This window comes from Mustela erminea, chromosome 14 (genome assembly GCF_009829155.1).
Source record: "Mustela erminea isolate mMusErm1 chromosome 14, mMusErm1.Pri, whole genome shotgun sequence".
NCBI classification, from domain to species: Eukaryota; Metazoa; Chordata; class Mammalia; order Carnivora; family Mustelidae; genus Mustela; species Mustela erminea.
In genome coordinates this window covers 40,909,561-40,927,201 of record NC_045627.1, presented here as the reverse complement: position 1 = coordinate 40,927,201, position 17,641 = coordinate 40,909,561, and the positions used below count along the sequence as shown (strand labels likewise).

Below are 17,641 nucleotides of genomic sequence, written 5' to 3'. Positions count from 1 at the left end.
TGCAGCTTCCCTAAGAATACGGCCCGCGCGGCTTCTGTCCCCTTCCCCACGCCGCGTCACAGTGAGCGCTCCACCTGTGCTCGCTGGATAGGGTCCCTGCGAGCCGACCTCACCTGCCATCACTTTCCTCCCCAGAGGTCTCCACTCCAACAGCGGCCATTTCTTGAGCACCTACTGTGTGCCAGCTCGTGGGATCTGGTGCCATTTGCATGAGACTGCGGTTCCTGTTATACACAAAGGAAACAGGCTGAGAATGATGGCCCCCATGGTGGTCCACGTCTGTCTGGCGCTCAAGGGGAGGATTCTAAGAACCCTGCCTCAGAGCCCCATCAACGAGACCTGTCTCAGGACTCGCAAGCCCCACCTCTGGGTTTGTCCCCAAACCAGGTCCTTCACTCCTTCAACCGGATACCCTTACTCCCCTGCCCCCAGAATCCTCCGCTAATTCTCTCACTCCCTCTCAAGCTCCTGTCATTTCTAGCACCTCGTACTCATTGCTACCCTGTTACACCCAGGGCCCACCCACCCACATAGACCGCAGGGTCCCAGCAGAAACAGCAGCGATAAGCAGCAGCCTACCCAGGAGGGCCATCCCATTCTTCCTCCCTGACCCAGGATGGTAGACCCGAGGGGCGGGCAGGGAAAACCCAGACGCCACACGCAGGGTTTGCGCCCTTCTCCGGGCGCAGTTCCCAGTGCAGCCACCAGATGGCGCCCGGCTCGCTCCAGCGGGGCTTGCAGTAACGCTGTGCGGTCGCCAGATGGCGGTCGAGACCGCAACTCCGCAGGCAGTGCCGGAACAGGGCGGAGACTGGAGGGCAGGCGGGTCCCAGTGCGGGCCCAGGAGCCCCAGCCCAGTGACCCCGTACTTCGCTATCTCCTGGCCGCATCATGATCCATCCCGCACCCCGGCTCTCGGTGCCCGCCGCGCTGGCCCTGGCCTCCGCCGCACTGGGCGCCGCTTTCGCCACCGGCCTTTTCCTGGGTGAGTAGGGCGGGGCCTGCGGTACCCCCAGCAGAGCCCCCGCAGGCGGGGCAGGTGCGGGAGCCGAGCCCGTGACTCCGCGAGGCAGGCTGCGGGTGAAGCTCCGCCCTAGCGCCCCGGAGTCCCAGGCCCTGACCGGGACCCCTCCGCGGCAGGAAGACGGTGCCATCCCTGGCGATCCCGGCGAGAGAAGCGCCTGCTGCCCCCCGAAGACGACCCCCTGTGGCAGTATCTGCTGAGCCGCTCCATGCGGGAGCACCCGGCGCTGCGGAGCCTGCGGCTGGTCAGCAGGGCCAGGGGCGGAAACAGGCGCCCACCTCAGACCCAGCGGGTCCCACGTGCTTGTGTGACCTTGGGCTGGGCCATGGCGCTCTCAGGGCTTCCGGGACTCCTTGGGCTGGGCGCGGTGGGCGTTTCCTGAGAGCGGGTCCCCACCACCACCACGCCCACGGCCGCGCACCTGGAGGGGTTTGTGGGCCGGGGGAGGCGCTGGGTGACTGGCAGTGCTGGCGCGACCCTTTTCCCTCCCACCACCGCGACACAGCTGACCCTGGAGCAGCCGCAGGGAGATTCGATGATGACCTGTGAGCAGGCCCAGCTTCTGGCCAACCTGGCGCGAGTCATCAAGGCCAAGAAGGCACTGGACCTGGGTAGGGCTCACGGCCGGAATCCCTGGGGGCCTAAGTCACGGGGATGTCTCCCCCAACTCTGGCCCGAGTCCATATCTCTTGCCCCCCAGGTACTTTCACAGGCTACTCAGCCCTAGCATTGGCCTTAGCGCTGCCCCCGGCCGGACGCGTGGTCACCTGTGAGGTAAATCCGGGGCCCCCGGAGCTGGGGCGGCCCCTATGGAGGCAGGTGAGTGTCCCACACATTTGAGGCCCTTGGAGCCTGGCCACTCCCAGCTCCAGGATTAAAGACTTGCTGGCTCTGACCCCACTCCTTTCGCAGGCTGAGGAGGAGCACAAGATCGACCTTCGGCTGAAGCCTGCCCTGGAGACACTAGGTGAGCAAACGGAGTGGAGGAGTGGAAAGGGCCTTGGCACCATTTTCCAAGTGGGGCCACTGGGCGCGCGCTAGTGACCAGGTCCACAGGGGGGACCTTGAGGCAGTGACAGCTCCCCTGCCTCCTGGCTTCGCAGCTGCCATGTGGCCACATGCTGGGTGGCACAGTGCCCCTCCAGGCAAAAGTCCCTTGAATGGTCACAGTGCCTAGTGAGGCTTGGGCAGGGGCTTCTGACCGCTGGGGCTGCGGACTCAGCCACATCTGCCCCCCCCACCCCAGATGAGCTTCTGGCCTCCGGGGAGGCCGGCACGTTCGACATGGCGGTGGTGGATGCGGACAAGGAGAACTGCACTGCCTACTATGAGCGATGCCTGCAGCTGCTGCGCCCCGGAGGCATCCTTGCGATCCTCAGTGTAAGGGAACCCCACACTCTGTCTCCGTCTTTTCACTTGGCTACTCCCTGTGCCTCGCCCCAAGCCACAAAGCCGCACCCAGTGCACGCCTGTAGGCTGCCCCCTCTGGTCCCCTAGGCTTTCCCCACCTGCGGTCTGCAGTTGCCACCTCTTGCCCTGCTCTCTTAGGCACCTTCCCTCTCCCCTCTGCTACTACCCCCTCGCCCCCATGTCCCACCCCTCCGCAGGTCCTGTGGCGCGGAGAGGTGTTACAGCCTCAACCACGGGACAACGAGGCCCAGTGTGTGCGAAACCTGAATGAACGCATCTTGCGGGACGCCAGGGTCCACATCAGCCTCCTGCCTCTGGGCGACGGCCTCACCTTAGCCTTCAAGATCTAGGGACGGCCCCCAGCGCATGGTCTCAAGGGAGGGGGTGTGGGAACCCCAGACATCAACCCTGACTTTTAAATTCGACAATAAAGTGGGGTCTGGGACACGATCTTCTGAGCCTCCATATTTGGCGCTAAAGTGGGTAGGGAGGAGGCCCAGCACTGGCAGGTTCTAAACCAAAAGGGGGCCCTGAGGGCACAGACGTCATCCCTTCCTTGGCACAGTCCTGAGAGCCACCTGGCACCAGGTCTATTGCCAGCTAACTGGAGGCAGGATATAAAGTTCTGACTGACCTGGCCACATACATACAGGACCCCAGCTCCTCAGGTCTGCCGCCACGCCACAGGATCTGAGGGCTAGCTCCAGGGTAGAGCCCCCACCCCTTGGTCTCCCTCCTACTTCACTTCCTAGGAGGGGCAAGTGAATGAAGGTCTTGTTTGGTGCAGCTGGGACTGGCTAGGAAACCCTATCTGGAGTTTAACAGGAAACAGGCCTTGCAGCCAACCAGGTTCGCCACTGGGCGCTTTCATAGGTTATGCCAGTTCTATTTGCCCATGTCTTCACAGAACTCCGCTCGACCTCACCTCTGCAGTGGAGGCTCTGCTCAGTGGACATCACCTCACAACCAGGCCACTTGACCTAGACCTGAGGACCTCAAGGTTGGAGTATATATCCTGTCCTCCCCCTGAAGTCCTGGAGGAAGGTGAGGGACTGGGTGGGATCACTGGCCAGAAAGGAGTGAAACAAGTATGGCAGTTTTTAATAAAAGTTTCCCACAGGAAGATGAATATAAAGTTGGGCTTTCCCACACCAACATCTATGAGAGGAGGTGGACAGGGAGCCAGGCCCTTCACTCCTCTCATTTGGACTTCCCTAATCCCAGTCCCACAGAAGTCCTACAGGAAGATCTTATCTCCACGTCACAGGTGAAGGTCAAGGCAGATATTAAGTATTCTTCCACTAACTGCCTCAGCCTAGAATACAGTTAGGTTTTGCAACCAGGGTTAGGCCTGGGTCCTTTAAGGCTGGAGACTGTTGGAAACAAGGCCACAGGAGCACCTGGGTGGCTCAGTGGGTTAAAGCCTCTGCCTTCGGCTCAGGTCATGATCTCAGGGTCCTGGGATAGAGCCCTGTATCAGGCTCTCTGCTCATCGGGGAGCCTGAAGTTTCCTCCTCTCTCTCTGCCTGCCTCTCTACTTGTGATATCTGTCAAATAAACAAAATCTTTTAAAAAAAAAAAAAGAGAGAGAGAAAGAAAAGAAAACAAGGCCACAGGGGCCACAGGGGCCCACAGGTGTCAACTTCCATCATCCTCCATCTCCTTGGACGTACCTAGAATTTTATGCAACCCTCAGGGCCCTGGGTGTGATCCAGCCTTCGCTCTCCCGCATGTTAAAATGCTGTTAGGATGCACCTGGGTAAATATGTCCAAATTACTCTTCAATGTATCTTTGACCAAATGGTAATTCACTTGTGCCACACCCCAGTCCTGAGTCCGGGACCAAGTAATGTCCAGCCATAGCTGAGGGAAGGCCACCTGTTAGCTCTGAGGCAGTAGGCAACCAGGGGCCACAGCAGCTACCAACCTATGACCTCCCCACGAAGCGGAGTTGCAGAAATGTCTGCTGCTCTACTTCACACCTCTCTTGAGTACCCCAAAAGCAGATGTGCTTTCACACCCAACCTGCAGACATCTTTTCCTGTTTGTTTGACCTAGCAAAAGATCCTGACTCCAGCAAATTGGCTCAAATTCCAGCTGTCTGCCATTAAATCATGTGTCTTATTCACACAGGCCATTCCTGCCAGTCTCAAAGCACTGTACACACTGGTGAGTGTGTACAGCCTTTCTTTGCCTGGGGTCAACAACAATCCAATGATCTCTGGACAGACTTACAAACTGAAGATATAAAGGCATATATCCTCTTATTTTATTGTAGTCCAAAAAGGTCATGGAGTTACTTTAGGGACACAGAGGACTTTGACACAGATTTAGGTAAAAAGCAAAACACTCCCCAGAAAAATAATGTGCTAGCTAGATACAAGGGAGATCTGACCCTGGCAAGTATTTAAACTCTGCAAATACTTGGAGTCATTAATTACGTATACTTCTTTTTATTCATAATCTGTAATGTTTGGGGATACCAAAAGTAATTCTAAGGATGGCTGAATTTAACAAAAAATCTTTAACCTCAAAAACTTCCACTGATCCATCTCGTTCAATGGCAATTTTCAGTAATAGGAACATAAAAACAAACATGCACACAATTGCACAGTTTTCATAAAGGTCTATTTCATTATTGGTGGGTAGCGCATTTAACAGTTAAATACATTTAAATAATGTATAGGTGACTGCACCACTGCAGCATTGGTAACTAGATAACCAATTCAACTAGGAACCAGCTAACAAGTGACTGTCTAAATATTTAAAATACAGCTCTTGTTTAGATCATCCTTTGTTTTGATCACCTTCTTGGGGGGAGGGAAAGCCTGCTGGTCACACTGGAAATATATTAAGGCCAAATCTTCTGATATCCATTCCCAGAGGTTTCTTTCAATTGGATTAAGCCTCCAACTCCAGGGCAAGCCCAAGTTTGTGGCCTCCAGCATTAATGCTCTTCCCGTCTACCAGAGCAGACAGTGTAAGCTTGACACCTGTAAACAGAAGCAGGCAACCATGATTTGCCTGAAACACCTCAAGAGTCTGCAGTCTTTAATAATCAGCCCAGAGCCTGCCTGTCCCTCCCTCAGCCTGTGAAATGACCTACTAGTGCCAGCCACCAGAGGGCACTTGGGAGTTCCAGAGATACTGGAGAGAATTCAGGTGGCCCCATCCTAGGTTAAGGATCAAATAACAGAGCACTAAAAATGTTAATTAAGTTCAAAGTGCTCTAGAAAATACAGTAACATTCAAAACACTATTCAGACTGTAAGACATTAAAAGACAATTGTATTTGCACCAGGACAACTATAATAAAGAGGTAAGTGGGGAAAATTGAATGTAGACTATGTATTATGTATTGCTCAACTAACAGTAATTTCCTTAGTTGCGACAGTGGTATTGTAGTTATGAAGAAAAATGTCTTACTCTGGGAGATGCATGTTAGGGAGATGTGTCTGCATGTCCGCAAAACATACATTTAAATAACTGAAAAGGGGATGTGGAAAAAAGGGAGTATGTATGCAGATATGCAAGAGAGAACAGATGTAGGAGATGTTAATTAGTGAATATGGGAAAGGGTATACAGGTGTTCTTCATAAAGAAGGCTTTTCATAAAGAACCTAAATTCTTTAGGTTTCAAAAAGGCCAAATATGGAAAGTTTGGGGGAATATCCCTATTTGAAGGGAGAAAAAGTTCCAAGTGCTTTAGAACTTACTATTCAAGTGTTGGCAAGAACCAGTGATGCTGGGGCACCTGGGTGGCTCAGTTGTTAAACAGCTGCCTTCAGCTCAGATCATAATCCCAGGGTCCTGGGATCAAGACCCACATCAGGCTCCCTGCTCAGCGGGAAGCCTGCTTCTCCCTCTCCTACTCCCCCATTTGTATTCCCTCTCTCGCTGTGTCTCTGTCAAATAAATAAAATCTTAAAAAAAAAAAAATACAAAAAAACTAGTGATGCTGGCATCACCTAAGAGCTTGTTAGAAAGACAAACCCTTCACCCCAGATGTACTGGATCAGAATGTACATTTTATAGCAAGAGTCCCCAGGTGACTCAGGCACACTGAAGTCTGGTAAGTACTGTTCTAGAAAACACAGCAAGCCTCCAAACACCAGACAAAAGAGACTACAGAGACCAAGCAATGAGTGAACCCTGATTAGAGAAATAAACATCACTAGAAGGCATTTCAGGTACAAGTGAGGAAAGTGACTACAGAATGGACAGTAAATAATAATATGGACTATTAACTTTCTTAGGTGTGATAATGGTATTATGGTTATGCAGGAGACCAGACCTTCTTATTTCAAAGTAGACGCATGCTGAAGCATTTAGGGAGGTGTCAGGATAGCCACGACTTCCCAAGAGCCCAGCAAAAGAAAGGGAAAAAAAGGAATAACAAAAAACTGTGGCAAAAGGTAAATGTGTTCACTGTACTTTGAAAGGTTTATGAAGAAGCTGAGAAATGAAAAATAATTTTTAAAACACCAATCCTACTTGTCAGGAATACTTACCAGGCCTCAGAGTCTGAGTGTAGCCCACTCCAATTAAACTAGAGTTGTTGACTTTTGCCTAAAATAAAACACAAAAACAGCTGTAAAAAAAATTTCTGAATGGAGAGAGGAGAGACAGCCCCTGCAGGTTTCCCTATTATGCAAATTATGAACTATTCCGCTTTTTTTATTCACATGTGAGATAATAAAATTCACACAAACCAAGAGAAACTCTGGACTCTGGAAACAAACTGAGGGTTGCAGAACGGAAGGTGGCTGGGAGATGGGGGAACTCGGTGACAGCACTGAGGACACACGATGTGATGGGCACTGGGTATTATACGCAACTAATGAATGAATGAACACTACATCTAAAACTAATGATGTACTGTTACACTGGCTAACTGAATTAATTTTTTTTTAAAGACTTGTATAAAATAAAGATTTCGTAACATTTGGGAAAAAGTAAGTACAATTTAGTACTATTAAAATTTAACACTATTACTAAGCCCAACAAAACCCAGGTGCCACTTAATTCTTATCCATTAAACTCCAAGTCAAACTGTCAGTACGACACAATATTCTTGGTAGTAAAAAGGTTGACAACTTCTGACATCAGAACAGATTTGGAAATTATTTGATGCCTTCACTCTTTTATAATGTGTAACATCGAAATAGTCCAGAGAGAGAAATCATATAACAACAGACAGAAATCACAGGAACGGCACTTGGGTTCACACGGCAGTAGAGCCAAGTCTTCTGAAGCTACCAAGGACCAAGTAAGCTGTAAATCTAAGGAAGAAATGACCCCCCAGTGACCACTCTGTGCCCAACAAATTAAGAGCCTCAGACTGTTGGACACATGTTTCTCCTATTTTAGAACAGAAGTAAACGATGAAACTGTGATAGGACATTAAGCAATACTTCAGGATGATGCTTAATTGGGGGCACAGAGCACTACTTAGGTGGGAAATGCTGGATACATCTCCAAACAAATCCCCAGAAGTCACTCAAAGTCACTTTGGGCACACGGACCCAAAGCTGCCTTCGCATTTTAGACTATGAGACCACTACACTGGCTGGCACGAAAGCCATGCTGCTGCTGTAGACGAACATTTGAAAAGAACAGCAATGCAGCTACCAGGGAGTAGCATGCTGTGTGAATCCTAAGGTTTTCAGTGCCACAGTGCAATCAGAAACAGAGAAGGGAAAAATAATAAATGAATCACTGCCTTACCAACCAATGGGAAAGCATTCCAGATGCTTCTTACACTCTCTGATTACAGCTGCTAACATAAGAATGGGGCTAAAGCTTAACTGCCCAAATTATCAAAAACATGTTCCCACTTTATGTAACAGAAATAACTCCTGTGGAAAGTTTAACTTTCTTTAATTCCCAGTACGTACAGTACAGGCCGTGCCTGACACGCAGGAACAGCTGCTGACCTGCCTGAAATCAGAGCCGGCATCTCTACACTGTCAGACACTGCCCCAAAACTCACTAGGGCTGAAAGAGGAAGTAGCAAAAAAGCCCAAGGACATGAGTAGGGTGGCCATCCACCCCCTACAAACCCATGATAGGCGGGAGGGAGTCCTTAGGGTGCAAGACTTTTAATGTTAAGGCAGGAACAGTCCCAGGCAAAGCAGGATGAGCTAGCTGGTCACCCCAGACAGGAGGGAAATCAAGACACGCAAGCCCGATCCTGGCTCTACCCCCTTTCTTCTCACTCTCCTTCCCTGGCAGTGATCTAAGTCCTTTCTCTTCCAAGCTTTATCTCCACCTGCAAAATGGCATTTGTACTACTGACCCCTAAGATCAAATCTAAAAGAGATTTTGTAAACCCTAAAGACAAAGTAACAAAGTATTATTATTCCACAAAGAAAAACAAAGTAACGGGCGCCTGGGTGGCTCAGTGAGTTAAGCCGCTGCCTTCGGCTCAGGTCATGATCTCAGGGTCCTGGGATCGAGTCCCGCATCGGGCTCTCTGCTCAGCAGGGAGCCTGCTTCCTCCTCTCTCTCTCTGCCTGCCTCTCTGCCTACTTGTAATCTCTCTCTGTCAAATAAATAAATAAAATCTTAAAAAAAAAAAAAAAAAGAAAAAGAAAAACAAAGTAACAATTAAAACACTATTACTCCTGGCCTGAGGCCGAAACACTGGCTTCCCTGGGCTTAGACAGGCTTGGAGCTCAGGGTTATTATCTACACTAACTGAGCAGCTTTAAACAAACTCCTGTGACCTGGATATCAAAGTTCTAACACTGCCTCCACAGAAAATGCATGCAGCATTACAAATTCTAATCCCAATCTGTGAGTAAACTAGGGATTGTGGGAACCACAGCTCAAATTTTCAGCACAATTCAAAATACCCAAAGATGAATTCCCACAACCAAAGACCCCATTCTAAGCCCACAGTAATAGCCAGTACTCACAGAAATGGAAGCAGTGGGATCCAACTGATATTTGGCTGCAATGCCAAAGCGAGTGCTGTTGGTACCTGATGTCCAAGCAAGGTTTACTGAAGTGTCAAGATCTTCACATACTTTTTGATAAATTGATCCTCCAAATTCTGTCCCATCATTGCTGTAAAATATTATAAATTTGTAAATCTAGAACAGACAATGTAATGACGGCAGCACTAGGTCGATACTGTAGCAGTATAGTTAAATAAAAAGCACTGCTCACATGGGAGTGTAGTATTCCACTGAAAACGTGAAGTTTTAAAAGGGTCTTTACCCCAACCTATGCTGCCAAATAAAGGGTCATATAAATCATGATACATCCATCCAGTAGAATTCCCAAACAGCCACTAATAATCATGTTGTAGAATACATAGCTATAGTAAGATAATTAAAATGTACTAAGGAAGGAAGGAAAGAATTATAAGCCAGCCTTTCTGATATGTATTTTATACACATACACATATATAAAAAAGATGAAACTCCCAAACATGAACTAACAAAGATTAATTATCTAGGTGGTAGGATCCTAAGAAATTGTGGTTTTCTTCTTTGTCCTTCTGTTATTTACCAATGCTTTATTTTATGGGGAAAAAATTCTTAAGTCCTTTTCACATGTAAAAACACCAGACATTTTAGGCAATCCCACCAACTCAGTACCTCACGTTATCAAAATTAAGAATGATAATCTTTTTGTGTTAAGAGAAATTGACTGTACTCAGATTAGTAAGAGATGACAGGTGACATCAATATCATTCCCAGGTCCTACATCACAATAATCCCAAAAAATAAATACTCACACATTAGTGTGTAGTTGGAAGTCCCCAGTCCTGTAGCCCACTGCAAAGTTATTTCTTGTCAGCTTCGATTTGGCACTGTCAAAAGTCATCTGGTACCCAGCAAGCCAGCCTTCGTAACCAAAGACAGCTGAACCATGGATTGCAGGTCCAGCAAAATCAAAGTCAACATCACAACCAAGGTTTATACATTCCCTCTTGTAAGAAGACTTGATTTTACCACTTTTCTTTCTGGAAAAAGAACAAACTGACTTAAAAGTGATGCCACTCAGAAAGACTTATATACATAACTTCTGGACGAAGGACACAAAACAGATTTATGAACTGCAGTAAAACAGGAGTAAAAGCAGTAGCAGGATAATCCTAAGAGGTAAAGAAAATATAGCTCAATGAGCTAAAAAACAAGGGTACTTGGGGTTAATGGACTTCCACCACCATGAGAAGACTGCTTTTGCAGGACTGACCATCAGTCACAAAAGCCCATTAGAAATATGTTAATTACCCAAGTTAGTCCCACAATGAAAAGAGGCAAATATTTGAAGGGAAGCCAACAAGAGCAACCATAGTACTCCTCTCCAAGGCAGAAATAGAAATTCACCGCAAGGTAGTTAGATAAGCTATCAAACAGTAAATGTGCATCTTTCCTGAAGAAACAGAGAGAAAGGCTTTTAAATTTAAAGCAGATAAAGGGGCCCCTGGCAGGCTCAAGTTTGTACAGCATGCAACTCTTGATCATGAGTTGATCTTGGTCATGGGTTCGAGCCCCATATTGGGTGCAGAGATTACTTAAAGATAAAAATGAAATTTAAAGCAAACAAAAAAGTCCACGCTTACCCCGTGTTTGGTGAAAAGGTGGTATCAAATGTCAGTTTCAAACCTTGACAAATCTATTTTGAAAGAAAAAGAATTTGTTTTCGGCTGTATTCTCTTTTTGAAATACAAAAATAAATTAATACTAAAACGCATGTTCAAAATGTTACCTGGTCTTCAATTGCGATTTCTGTTCCCAGAGTGTTATCAGTGTTCCATTTTTCTGTGAAAGTCAGACCATACTCACACCATTTATATTTGGTCTCCAAGGTTCCAGTAACTTTACCAGTGTCTGTATTAGATGAACCAGACGTTGAGAACTCCTAAGACAATAAATGACTTCATGAGCTTTCTTGTAAGCCTAGAAGAATCACTGCATAACTTACCCACCGAAACACAGTAATTTCACTAACCCTTTTTATCCCATTTCCCAAATACTTCTACAGTCTGCTACTGAATATACAAACAACGAACTGCCTGTCAGTTACTAACTGCCACCTTACTTACACTTACATTTTCAACCAAACAATGACAAGTTAACTTGTATGTAATTCTCAACGACAAACTGTATACCTCTTAAGGAAACTTCCGCAAGGTGATTATTTTGGAATTCAAGAATCAGTGTAATAGGAAGGAATGAAAGGCGAGGAATGAATGTTTCAGCACTGTATCCAATCTGCCTATTATTAAATAAAACACTATAAAGGTCAGTATGGTTAATCACAGAGCCCCATCACTAAAATGGGCATTCAACAGTAACTGAAACACTATTCGGAAATGTTCCCTGAAAATTCCTTTTCTTTTTTTTTTTTAAAGATTTTATTCATTTATTTGAGAGTAACAGAGACAGACAGCAAGAGAACACAAGTGAGGGGCAAGGAGGGGGAAAAACAGGCTCCATTCTAGGGCCCAAGGATCATGACCTGAGCCAAAGGCAGATGCTCAACGGACTAAGCCACCCAGGTACCCCTGCTTCCTGAAAATTCTTAAAAGGGAAAGCACCCCACTGCAGGAATTCATGCCATGAGAAAAGATTTAAAAATCTTTGGTAACCCCAATACTGTTTTTCTGAGATAAAGACTCTTCACCAGATTTCATACCTTCCCAACCATCTTTTACATTCTCGTTTAAAAAGAAAAAAAGTAGGGAAAAGTAATTATAGGAGATTTACTCTACAGCTGGTTTATATCGTGCATAATGTAAACTATATTAAGTACAACAGATAATATCAGTAGAAAAAACAATCTAATACAAGTATCAACTTGAAGTGCATTATATAATCTTATGTTTATACCAAATACAAGTAACTTGCCAATCCCTAATTGCATACCAAGTGAAAAGGCGCAATAAGAAGGCCTTATTGAAATTTAAAATCTGCTACAAAACAGCTAAAACTCTACTAACCTTTCAAAGCTTGGCAGATAGCCAAACCGCCAAGACAAAAGAGTTTAAATACCCTCTGAGCATTCTGATTCACAATTTGTCTGCTAATGATGGTTACATACTTTGGCCACTGAAAGCCAAATCTAAAGATAGCTGATCTGAACTAATAGAGAACTTGACCTGAAATTGTGATGCCTACAAGAGTGAGAAAGTATCAAAAACTGTATCAACAGGAGAAAAAGCCAATCAACCTTCACTTAGAAAATAGAACATTTCTACAACTATTGCTCTGCAATGAGACAGACTCAGTATCTTGAAATAAGACACTTTAACAGGAATTTCAAGTCAAAGCTTGGCATTCAATGACAATATTAAAAAGCACAGAATTATGTCAGGAAAAAAACACCGGATATAAAATTAAGAGTCCTGGCATCCAGTCCTGGCTATCGTTTGCTAACTGAGTAACACTGAGAAAGACGTTGGAACTCTCCTGGGTCTCAGTTCCCTCAAGTGTAATAAAAAAATCTACCTCTGGAGGATTAAGTTGGAGAGACATGAAAGCTTTGCACATTTTCCAACGCTTTATACAAAAGAAAAGCATTATTAAACCAATATATACGGAGCATATTCTTCTAGCAGGTACCTGGAATGGGGAATGTGTAGAAGTAGGTAATTTTTAATCCTGAGTGACAATGATTAATGACTCTGGAGGCCCCACCCCCTGCTACCCAACAGCCTATAGATAATGAGCTAGCCTATATACACTCAAGACACAAAATCAAGACACAAGAACCCTCAAGACACAAAATCAAGATCACACAGTGGAACCAGAACTAGACCAGATGACAAGACTGGCCAAGCTTACACCCTTCACTCCATCACCAACTACTCTGTCTTCTACATTGTGGAATGAACTGGACACCTCTGCAGTTTAGATGAGAAAACGGAACTAGCTGTTAAAAGGACTTATTTGCGGCCAGGTACATATATAAGATCAGTACCACGTTGAGATATACATTAAATAGAAACCAAAAAAACCATATGGAATCCAGATCATATACTTCCTTCATAATCTCAAACCTAATTCCATGAAACCTTAACCCTGTCCACAAAAAGCCTTTCCTCTTCAACAAAGGTTTTGATTAAACAATCTAGTACTAGATATACTTCTCTGAGTGTTCTCCAGTTTAAAATTTATTTTTTATCTCCAACCAGCAAGTAATAAGCTTTTTAAACACAAGGGCTGAGTCTTCCCTTTTTTGGGGAAGGCCTTTTGTGTCTCAACTGGTGCACAGCAAGAGGTTAAGAGTGGGAACACAAAAAAACAAACACAAGTCACTGCTCTATACCTGGAGCAAGTAAGTTGCTCAACCACAGTGAATATACTCAGGCTTTCTTCCAGACCAAAGAAGCCAAATGGCAGATAAAACTACAGGAGTTAACAATTACAGCAAGAATTTATCAAAAAACAAACAAACAAATAAACAAACAAAAAAAAACCCCAGCAAAATTCAATATTCACACACTATACCCATACTCAAAACAGTCTCAAAAGAAAAAATTTTTGAAGGAAAAAAAAAAGCCCACGAAATTAAGTTTTATTCTACTTTGAGTGAGTTAGGCAGAACCAAGGCATCCAAATACCAACTTCTTTAAAAATACTCAAATCAGGGGCGCCTGGGTGGCTCAGTTGGTTGAGCGACTGCCTTCAGCTCAGGTCATGATCCCGAAGTACCGGGATCGGGTCCCACATCGGGCTCCCAGCTCTATGGGGAGTCTGCTTCTCCCTCTGACCTTCTCCCATCTCACGCTCTCTCTCACTCTTTCTCTCTCAAATAAAAAAATAAAATCTTTAAAAAAAAAAAAAATACTCAAATCAGGACTCTATAAATTCACAAAATTAACATGAAACTCTTGCAGAGCAGGCTGCTAGAATACACCCTTTATATAAATGGTTAGTACACTCAAATTAAGAGTTACTGGGTACTGAGGCACCTGTGTGGTCAGTGGGTTAAAGCCTCTGCCTTCGGCTCAGGTTATGATCCCAGGGTCCTGGGATTGAGCCCCACACTGAGCTCTCTGCTCAGCAGGGAGCCTGCTTCCCCCACTCTCTCTGCTTGCCTCTGCCTACCTATGATCTGTCAAGTAAATAAATAAAATCTTAAAAAAAAAAAAAAAAAAGTTACCGAGTATTTTTATGCTCAGAACTCACAGTGCTTTTAAATAGGCATAATAGGCATAAGAAGGATCATAAAAATGTTTAACAGGTTCCCTGATTTCAAGCTTGTAATCTTACTGAGTAAACAGTCCCAAATAACCAGTCTTTTCTGAGTTTCTTGTGCATACAAAGTAATATGGCAAAAGACCACCTGAAAATCAGAAATCATATCCAAAGCCCAAGTAAATCAAGTTTCATGCAAATTCCTTAAGGCAAAATTAACTTTGCCTCTTCTTCAAGATAAAATGGGTAGACATTTCTCAGTGGTAACTATTTCATGGGCTGAAAAGTTATATAAAGGCTCATCAGAATTTAGTAGATATCTAACACTCACCACACCACTGCATGACTTTGTTTTCACATCCAGTTTCACCAAACCAAAACCTTCAAGTAGAGAGCAAAAGATAACAAAATGAATTTCTTGTATAAGCAGCAGCATACCAATAGCTGACAACACATAAAAAAAACTAAGGGCTTCATATATTCAGAGGGGCATAAAAATGTGGCTTGATACACCATATTTAAATGAAAAAATTTTAATTATTTTATAGAAACTAATATACACAGCACAGAACATCTCTATGCAGCTTTGCCTAGTGTTCAGGTGTACATGTGGCCCAAAAAAATTTGCTTTCAAACCATTTTAAAACCTAAAATCAGATCAGAAAATCAACTCAAATCTCAGAATAGCCAACAGTTTATTATAATAGTCATTTAAAACAATTATCCCAAAAAGGTATCTTCCTTTGGGATTAATAATCTGAGTAACGAGGAAAATAATCTAAAGTAGAGGGAGTCTATGTGGAATAAAACACGCAAGAAGAAAACACAAATTCATTTTAGAAAACTCATTAACCCACTAGGAGTCACCACAAAAGCAAAAGAATACTACATCAGAATTCTAGCCAACCAATGCATAAGCTATGTATGAAAGAAATGAACACAGGTGTTTTTTTCTTACAAGTAAATCGTTGGAAGTAGTTTGAAAAAAACTGGAAAAAGCTGGGCCAGAGGAAGATGTGGATTATTACGGTAATATTTTAACAAAAGTTTTATACAAAATCTATCTAATAAATTACAGAGCAAGGTATTTGCAATTTGAAAAAGTTGTTAACCTCCCCCAAGCAATCCAAACACATTTTCACTTCTGATCTGAAAGGAAAAAAAAATTCTTACCAAATCCTTTGTTGAAAATATCTCTGGCAGCTTTGCCAAGGTCAGCATACGATGGAGGAATACACACTGCTGGTGGGAAGAAACATTCCAGTATTAACCTTCCAGTTCTCCCACTTTCTTCTGTCGAGGAACTAGAATATGATCCACTACTACCTTTAAATTCAAGAGCTCCAACTTGAAGAGGTTTCTGATACTAGGAGGAGCTACAGTAAAACTAGACTTTAATGATCCCTATAATATCACCAATAAAGATTTATTTCTAAAATGGATAACCACCATAGGTGACTACACAAACTTGGGAGCGTGCTTCCAAAACACAAAAACACACTTTCTATTCCTAAATTTACACAGTACCTACAGCCTTTCACCTCTTAGGACCCAACCAGTACAAAGAATCAAACACATGCACGTAAATATATCTATACTGTGCACCCAGAGAGATCACAGATATATCCAAATTTCACTGGAATATTTAACCAAATGACATAAAACCAAAACCTAAGACAAGGTCTTCTGCCCTAACAGATCTCTTCGTATCCTCACTGAGTTCTTAAACCAACATTCTGGAGTGGGAAGAGAAAGATAATTAACACTTGGGTCATTTAAATGTTGGAACTTAGAAAAAAACACGATCATCTAGGTTTCACTAGTGTCTACATCAACTAAATATCAAAGAGCACTTGATATTTACACCAGCTCATTCATTCTACAGAACACGTCCACGCCCTTAGGAGCACATGTAATGACCTTGCGCTCTCACAGGGGGAGTTACTACTTCCTCTAAAAAAGTGATCCAATCCTCCAAAGGCCGAATCCAAAAGTTACAAACTTTTGGCTTCTGAGTTCGTCAAAGGCACGTCCAAGAACTAAAGGCGAATGCGGCCAAAGACCAACTCCCCTAGCCTAGACCCTCCATCCGAAATCCCGCAGCCCAGCCCCTCCTCCGCAGAGCGAGGGGGAGGGTGGGCAGACGGTAGAGTGCCTACCTAAAGGGGAGAACTTCCAAGTCTCTGGAGAGATCAGGGAAAAGAAGTTGCGGTTTTGTGGTCGACAGGCTTCGACTGTCCAGCCAACCCCGCCCCATCCCGCAGAGATCGCGGGTCTACTTACGCCGCGCGCAGCTCTGTCCGTAGGTCGCCATGGCGAGGCCACAGGAAGAGGTGATCTGCGGAGTGACAAGAAGTGCGGTCAGCGGGGGTCAGAGGCAGGTCAAAGGGCCAGAAAGGGGGTCTCAAACACACACAGGCGAGGAGCCGCGGGGCAGCGCGGCCATCTTAGGGAGCCAGGGCCGACCCCGAGTCTGGTTCGGGCGTCCTGCTTGGCCGCCGGGGCCTAGACAGCCAAGTGACGCGCCGCAGCGTACCTGGTGGTCTCCTGAGAGGGGCCGCTACCGCCGCTCCGCTCGCAGCTGAGGCCGCTCGGCTCGCTCAGGGCCAGGGTGCAACTACCCCAGCTGGAGGGCGAAGTGAAGGAGACACCGTTCCGCCCGCCGCAACCCTGTCCTCCCCCCGCCAGGACCCCGCCGATGCCCCCGCGGCTGTCCGCCGCGCCGGCCCCCGCAACGCCGCCTGCTGCCCACCCCAGCCTGCTCCAGAACGGCCACGAGGACAGAAGACACCCTCGCCCCCGAGGTGAGCTGCGTCTCTCCGTCGGCGGGGGCCAGAAAGAGAGAAGCTGCTGGACCTCGGGTCAGGCAGTGACGAGGGCAGCCCCAGAGGCGAGGGGGGCGGGGAACGGCGGAGCAGCGCGGTGGGGACTGCGCGTGCGGGGGATGGGACGGAGGCCCCGCGCGCGCTCCTCAGGGGCGGGGTGGGGCGTCAGGCGCGTGCCCGCGCGGAGCCGGGCGCCACTAGGCGCGGCTGCGCACTACGGGGGT

General features: G+C 46.0%; 2 protein-coding genes across 3 annotated transcripts; one reads left to right on the top strand and one right to left on the bottom strand.

The window, feature by feature from the left end:
• Positions 1–779: 779 nt before the first annotated feature.
• Positions 780–3,890, top strand: COMTD1 (catechol-O-methyltransferase domain containing 1). Of its 2 annotated transcripts, none has more exons than XM_032312542.1 (7): positions 780–985; positions 1,141–1,268; positions 1,530–1,635; positions 1,725–1,843; positions 1,937–1,991; positions 2,271–2,404; positions 3,342–3,890. In XM_032312542.1, the coding sequence occupies exons 1-7, from the start codon at positions 892–894 to the stop codon at positions 3,411–3,413; spliced, it is 708 nt and encodes a 235-aa protein (XP_032168433.1). In that variant the 5' UTR covers positions 780–891; the 3' UTR covers positions 3,414–3,890. The 2 variants fall into 2 exon arrangements, with proteins under 2 accessions (XP_032168433.1, XP_032168432.1); XM_032312541.1 differs by lacking the exon at positions 3,342–3,890 and adding an exon at positions 2,632–2,881 and having other exon boundaries at positions 781–985.
• Positions 3,891–5,043: 1,153 nt separating this feature from the next.
• On the bottom strand, positions 5,044–17,281 carry VDAC2 (voltage dependent anion channel 2). Its single transcript, XM_032312540.1, has 10 exons — positions 17,129–17,281; positions 16,876–16,930; positions 15,766–15,834; positions 14,924–14,973; positions 11,159–11,311; positions 11,013–11,065; positions 10,182–10,409; positions 9,355–9,505; positions 6,946–7,003; positions 5,044–5,427 (listed from the first exon to the last, which is right to left on the bottom strand). Exons 2-10 carry the CDS (start codon positions 16,904–16,906, stop codon positions 5,336–5,338), a joined length of 885 nt encoding a protein of 294 aa, XP_032168431.1. The 5' UTR covers positions 16,907–16,930; positions 17,129–17,281; the 3' UTR covers positions 5,044–5,335.
• Between the last annotated feature and the right edge of the window lie 360 nt (positions 17,282–17,641).